Source organism: Trachemys scripta, chromosome 5 (genome assembly GCF_013100865.1).
Source record: "Trachemys scripta elegans isolate TJP31775 chromosome 5, CAS_Tse_1.0, whole genome shotgun sequence".
Taxonomy (NCBI): domain Eukaryota; kingdom Metazoa; phylum Chordata; order Testudines; family Emydidae; genus Trachemys; species Trachemys scripta.
This window is the reverse complement of record NC_048302.1, coordinates 104,617,501-104,624,836: the sequence shown is the minus strand read 5'-3', so window position 1 is coordinate 104,624,836 and position 7,336 is coordinate 104,617,501. Positions and strand designations below refer to the sequence as shown.

At 46.6% G+C, this 7,336-nt stretch overlaps 1 protein-coding gene across 1 annotated transcript in view; it reads left to right on the top strand.

The window, feature by feature from the left end:
• The first annotated feature begins 1,423 nt into the window (after window positions 1-1,423).
• Window positions 1,424-7,336, top strand: part of STIM2 (stromal interaction molecule 2) — a 142,213-nt gene continuing 136,300 nt past the window's right edge. Inside the window, exon 1 of the mRNA XM_034771461.1 lies at window positions 1,424-1,691. Within this exon, the coding sequence (XP_034627352.1) occupies window positions 1,493-1,691 (199 nt within the window). The 5' untranslated portion in view covers window positions 1,424-1,492. The remainder of the gene's footprint in view (window positions 1,692-7,336) is intronic.

Here is a 7,336-nt window from a genome sequence, read left to right as displayed (position 1 = left end):
CTTAAGCATTAAAGGCTCATGCTATTACCACAATAAGTCCTGGACTTGTTGAGGGCTCAATTTTGTTTTATATATTAGCTTTTGTGTGACCAGGCTTCAAATACCCTTTAGCTCTATTAATTTAGAATAGTCTGTACATATGTGACTTCCATCATTTTCTTTTTTGTAAAGTATGTCCCAATTCCTCTTTCTTGGAATAGAAAGTTCTCCTTTTATGTCCCTTCCTCAGTGAAAAGTTGCTAAACTTATGTACATTTTAAAACCCTCAGTGAATTAATTTAACATAAGCTTGATTGTGTGGCTCAGTTTTTTAATATGGATCACTAGAGCAACTATTCATAGAGATATTTTAAATCTCACTCCTACTAGCAGCCTGTGAAAGAACTGTTCAATTGAAATGTACTTCTACTTGGGGTTCCTAGTGGTGCTTTTGTCTCATTAATAAAACGTTATGCTTAGCTCTTCATGGCTGAATCATGAGTAGAACTCTAATCCCTGTGCATTTTAGTTACACGATCACATTGCCAAACCCATTGCAGAAGGTCTCAAACTCGTTAACACTGTTAAATGTATCTTAATAGAAAGATTATTTGATGGATTGCCTTTCTTCCTGTGTGTGATCATAAAATATCCCTGTGGCCTCTATAGCAATTTACACAAAGATAAATGTTACAGTATTTATGTTTTTCAGCTGTCTTTGATGTGACAGCTGGTGGGTCCTTTCTGGAAAAAAACAGTGCTTAATTTGTGCCGTATCTTGCCAATGCTGTGTCCCGCCCCCCCCGCGTTTCGCTTGTTCATAGCTCTGGTGGCACCTCTGGGCTTGCTGCATCAGTTATGAATGGAAAAAAAAATTGCAGGAGCCCCGCAACCTTTTTCATTACGAGTTAAGCACTGAAAAAAAGTTGTCAGCAACCATTTCCTCTCCCCTTCCCGTTTCTCCTTCCTCCTGCTGCCTTCAGCAGGGATCTCCTCCAGCCTGCAGCTGCCTTGCTATTGCCTTGTTGTTTTCCTCTCCTGGAACAGTCCTAGAGCCACCTGCGCTTCCCCCTCGTGCTTCCCTCTGCGGCCCACCGCAGATTCCTGTCCCCCTGGCTGGGGCAACCCCGCTTCCCCTCTGCGTCTCCCAGGGCACGGCCCCTGCAGAGCGGGCTCCTCTCGCCGGCTGCTGGCTCGCGCCCTTCGCTGCCTTCCTGGACTCCAGCCCCTCCCCGCAGCACCCCCAGCCTGTCCCCGCCCCCTGAGCTAGCCCCGCCCCTGCCCTTAGCTCCGCCTCCTCGCCAGCACCTCTTTCCCCGGGGAGTTAGCGGACACGTTTGCGTGGTGACGTTTTTCCGCGCAGGCGCAGAGCCCCGGAAGCCAGCGACGGGAGGCAGCGTGGGGCGCAGGGGGCGGGCGGAGCGCGGCTCGGCTGCCGGAGCCGGAGCCGGAGCCGGGCGGGGGTGGAAGCGCCACAGCGGAGCCGGTTGCGGTCGCTGCAGCAGCGGCACCGATGAGCGGGGTCCGGGTCCCGAGCGGCGCCCCGGGGAGGCGGCCGGGGGCAGCAGGAGCCCCCGTCGCGGTCCTGCTGCTGCTGGGGCTGCTCCTGGCCGCCGCCGCCGCCGCGGGATGCGAGCTGGAGTCCGGGGACGTGGCCAGGGGCAGAAGAAGAGGCGGCGCCTCCGCGGCAGAGTCCCCGGCAGTGATGACAGGTAACAGCCTAGGAGGGAGCGTCCCCTGCGAGGAAACGCGAACCCCAGACAGGTTCCCTATGGGGCCCCGGGCAGAGACTGGTACTGACCAGCCGAGCCCCGTCCTGCCCCCGGGGAACCAGCCGAGCCTCGTCCTACTCCTGGGGGACGAGCCGAGCCCCGTCCCGTCCAGAGCCTAGCTAGACCCGCTGCAGCGCCGGCGGGCGGGGGAGTGCGTGGGTGTCTGTGGGCTGCTTTCCTCTCTGCGGCCACTGTCTCCCTTTGATTTGCAAACTCCGCCAGCGCTTGGCTGCGCTTGCGGGTCCCACCCTGAGTTCTGAGGAACCTTCCTTCTCCCCAGCGGGGATGGACACTGCGGAGCCGCTGGTGCTCTCTGCAGAGAAGCCAGCCAGGGGACTGTCTGGGGCTGTTTTTTGGATGTTGTTACTTGTGAAAATGAGCAGCATCAGCAGCAATGCGGTATTGACTCTGCTGTGAGAGCTTAGCTGGCAGTCACAGGCTTCCCACTCCTTAGCCCTGCGAAGCCCCCGGAAAAGAATCTGAAAGTGGATCTCCGCTAGATCTTGTTGCATTAATGATCTTGTTAAGAACTGGAGTCCCTTCTCCTGTGATAGCTTCCTGCTGTGGATTGTGTTTGTGTGAATGCAAAGGGTGTTTTGGAGGTTGGCTGGCTCAGAAGCTGTCTTCAGGTATAATGAGGCGGACCTCTTAACTAGTTATCTTGTGTCTAGCTCCCCGGACATGTCTTGTATTAATGAGTTCGTGTATCCTCAGCAAAAGGCACGTTTCTGGCATCTTTCACAGGGTGGAGGAGTCTTAGACACACACAATGACTATTTAATTGTGCATTTATATCTGTATTGGTGGGATGGTTGCCAGAGAAACTGTTATTTTAATTCCCACAAAATGTACTTGCAACTCTAGTGTGCAGGTGATGGGTCAGAATGTGGGTGGCTTTAACAGAAGAATCATGAACAAATTTCTGTCTGTGTGCTGTGAAAGGACCCATAGTGTAGTTTTTAACAGCTTCAGAGGGTGTGTGTATGTATGTATATATCCTGGAATCTGCATGGGCCCATTAGACTCGTACCAAAAAATGTGGCAGTGAATGACTCAGTAGAGCAGCAAAACAGCTTTGGGAAAATTAGATGGCCCTCAGAAGCCTAACGGACAAACTTGCAAGTATTTCCAATATTGCCAACACAGCTGCCTATAAAGCTGCCAAGGAGCCAGATGTTGCAATGAAAATCATGCCTTCCCTGGGTCCTGGATATGCTTGCATGGAAAGCTTTTGCCTCAGTTTAATATTTTTAAAAAAATTAATGCACATATTCAGTTTTATCTCTATAGAGAGTAAAATGTTGGTACCTTTGATTATTTAAAAACACAGATTATGATGAAAGGAGTGTCCGTAAAACAGCCTTTTTATCTTAATATGCATTTTTCTTTAAGAATTTGGAAATATTGATATCAATAAAGTAACAAAGGACATCTGTTGAGAAGCTTTTGTACATTTGAATAAACTATTCTAATATTTTTGAATGGTAGGAAGCACATAGCAGTTGTGAAAATTCTTAGACTATTGGGTTCTTAATTGCAATGGGACAGGATTTATACATAAATATTGTATTTAAAAGTGGTTAAAAGTAGAGCAGAGCTTTGGCTTGGGGTCAGCAGGCTTAGAAAAGTCTAATCAGGAAAAGGAGTAAGAGGAAAACATTGTAAGTCAAAAGATGTAAGTCAAAAGAGGCAGGGCTGGCCCACAACATTTTGGCACCTGAAGCGGGGCGCTCAAATGACACCCCCATACCCCCTGGCTTGGGCCAAAACTTTGAAAGGTCTCAATTCTGCCTTCTTCCTGTTCTTCTCCTCTCGTGGTACAGCTCTGCTACCTACCCCAGTAAAGGAGAACGAACAAACTTAAAATGCCTTGTTCAAAAATTTTAAGAACACTTAACTTTCAAACGCTTGAACAGCAAATGTAACTTTTCTTGTCTGCATAGTAAACAGTGGCATTTTAATCTGTTTGAATAATCAAAGTGGTGCTTTCCATGCCTTCTTGGTTGCCAAGATTTGAGCTGCTTCCTGAAGGTCCACAGTCTGGGCCAGCTCAGGCTCTATTGAGATGGTTGCAAAGCCGACCAGCCACTCCTGTGTCATTGTGGAGCGTAGATGTGTTTTTATTAACTTCAGCTTGGAGAAGCTGCGTTCTCCACTGGCAACTGTTACAGGAAGTGTTAGAAGTATGCACAGAGCAACAAAAGCATTTGGAAAGAGGGTGGTCATCTTATTTGTGCACATATTTTCCAAAACAGCCTTTGGAGTTGATCCTGCTGAAATGTATCTTGAAAGGGCTTTCAGTTCATCACCTAAATCACTTGCATCAATATCGCGCATGTCATCATGTGTTAACACTGTCTCTAGTGCCCTGCATTGCTGGTGTAGGTCTTCAAGTATAGTGAGGAGCTTTGGAATATCATACAACATCCCAAATATACTGCTGTGTTCCTTGAGCTGCATGAAATGTTCTTCAACTGACTGTATTGCACAATCTAGCACCTGGCTAAAGAATTCAACTTTGAATTGTTGTTTGGGGTCTCTTTTGGATTATCTCATGCCTCATAATCAAAATGTCGTCTTCTTCAGTGACTCTTGTATTCTTGAATGGGTGGGAAAATAGCTTCCGTGTGAAGTTCCTCTGCTAACTTCTGTGCACTCTTCAGAATGTTTTGAAATCCCTCATCTGACCGGTAAGACTGTAGGTATGACTTTGCTTTGTCCAGTTGTTCCATTGCTCCAGATATATCAAGGTTAACACCTTGGAGTCTCTTGCTTACAACATTTATTTCAAACAGTATGTCATGCCACAACACTAAGCCACACAGAAATTTGAAGTTATGTATGTTTCTGGTGACTCCATTTCCCTCTGCCACTGTTCTCCCACAAACAGTTCCTGTCATAGCAACTATGACGTCATCTGTCTTCCCAATTTGGTGTTTGATAGGCTTTATCGCCTCCACTCGACTTTCCCATCGTGTGGCACTCAGTGGTTTCAGTGTTAGAGAGGATGTTCCCAATATTGCTTCAAAATTAGCCATCGATGGGTTGATACAGAGAAAAATACATAGATGCTTTGAATTACATTAAAAAATTCAGCAACCTCACTAGAAGCTGATGCTGCATCACTGACCACCAAGTTCAATGAATGAGACCTGCATGGGATAAAAAAAGCTTGAGGGTTTAACTCTCGGATCCGTGTCTGCACTCCTCTGTTCTTTCCTCTCACATTGGCACCATTATTGTAGCCCTGACCTCTCATGTCAGCTATCGCAATTCCCGTATCTTCCAGTTTTTTAAGAAGCACATTTGTCATACCTGCTCCTGTAGTATCATCAATGTCAATAAATTCTAGAAAATACTCTCTGACAGTCACCATTGCAGGGACATTTTCACTAGGTTCTGTTGTTGTTACAAAATGCACCATTAAAGTAATTTGTTCCATATGGCTGATGTCAGGTGTGAGGTCCAGAATAACAGAGTAATATCTTGCTGACTTTAGATCTGCCACAATCTTCTGTTTGACTTGTGTTGCCAGTAACTGTATGATCTCATTTTGAATTGTTTTTCTAAGGTAGTGGTGTGTGTACATTTCTTGGGTGGTGACTCTTCTTAAATGCTCCTGGAGTACAGCATCAAGCTCAGCCATCAGCTCCACAGTTTTAAGGAAGTTTCCATTGTTTGGCACATACAGCTGATCTGAAGTGCCACGCAGTGCTAGGTTTTGGGTAGCAAGAGTTCTCACAATGACAATGAGCCTTTTCAGAACATTTTTCCAGTAAAGAGACTCTGATGCAATCTTCTCTTAATGCTGATCATCTATGGTGGCCTTTAACCATAGTCCCTTCTCAAGCTCTTTCCACCTATGGAATGCTCTCTGGTGATTTGTTACCTTCTCATGGCATGCCAGATTTCTAGCCAGACTTTTCCAGTCCTTTGTTCCTGTAGAACACAATGTGTCTGGAACATTAGACTGGAAGAGTTTGCAACAAAAACAGTATGCAGCATTCTGGGTTTTTGAGTACGTAAGCCATGGCCTCTCCACTTTGTCATCATTGGGGATTTCAGTAATGTGTTGGATGGAAACTTCTATTTTCATTGTCTTTGGGGAGCATGAAGTTTTTCACTTGCTGTGGCCCACGCAGTACAAGGAAGTCACTCAGGCTGGTCCACAGTCCTGGGTCATCTAGACTTAAGGAACTAAACTCAGCAGCAGCTGTTTCTTGTGCCTCCACTACACTCTTCTCTGATCTACACTTTTGTTCAGGAATGTGCATGGTTACATCCATTTGAGATGGAGATATGGATGCTGCAGTAGCTGCCAGGTCACCTGCACTCTGACTAACTGGAAGGTCAGGCATCTCCTCACCACTCACATCCTCACTGGGACCGGAAGGCTCACCGTGAACATGTGTCTGTGTATCTCAGAAGTGCTCCTTCCTGCTTAGATAGAAAAGCTTACTTTGCTTGCTTGCTTTTTTCTGATTGCTGCCCCAGAGGGGCGTTTTCTTCTTTCACTCATGACTGCCGTTCTGTGCCAGCTATAGTGGCTCTCAACACTCAATTGAAGGGGACAAATAAGCAGGCTGGCAGCAGGGCCTGAGTGAGAGAACATATCAGTGTCTTAAGGGCCTAACTGGCTCCTACTACTTCAGTTGATTGCCTGTTCTCCTCAAGTGGGTTCAGGGAAGCAGCAGGAAACGGGAAGCTCCCTGAGAAACTGGTGTTAATCAGTCCAGGCTCCTGGGGGTGCTAGAGAAGTACATAAGAGGCTGCTCCTCCTCCTCTCTCTCCCTGCAGCTCCTGCTGCTTTCTGCTATTCCCTCTCACCTTTTCTCCTGCCTGCCTGTTATGTCTCTTGTGCCCTCCTTCCTCCAGCAGAACACTCCACTATCTCTGTGCATCTAGAGCAGAGAGAATACATATGCGTCAGCAGCAGACACAATTTTCTACACTCTGGGTCCTAGTGGTGCCGCCCCCCAGTCTGGCACCTGAGGTGGCCTCCTGAATTCGCCTCATGGTAAGGCCAGCCCTGAAAAGAGTTTTACATGACTTACCAATGTAAAGACTGGTAATGTTAAATGAAACAGTATTCTTGGTGCCCTGAGCTAAAATCATTAAATTTCTGTGGGTAAGAGCTTACATGAATCTCTTAATGATAAGAATGACCGGAGGGTTAGAAAATACAGGCTTATCTACAATCTTTGAAATCTATAATTGATATCCTGAGTGATTCCTGCAATGCAGGGAAGTGAGGCAGTACTGTCTAGTCAACTGAACTTGCATTTGGGCAATGAGCACTCCTGAATTCCAGCCTTAGCTGTTCTGTTGACTTGCTGTGTAGCACTGGGCAAGTCACTTTTATCTTTTTCCTCTATCTGTAAATTTGGGATCATACCTCAGAAAGGTGTTGTGAGGATTTGGTGTTTGTAGAGCATTATATGGTGGTGGTGGTTGGTATTAGTAAACAGTTCAGAGATGGGGTACTGCGATTTATATTGATGCCGCAGTCTGTATTTCATCATCCTTACAGACTGGATTAGTTGGTTTTTCAGGTGTGGATTTATATGAAATATAACCACAGAGAC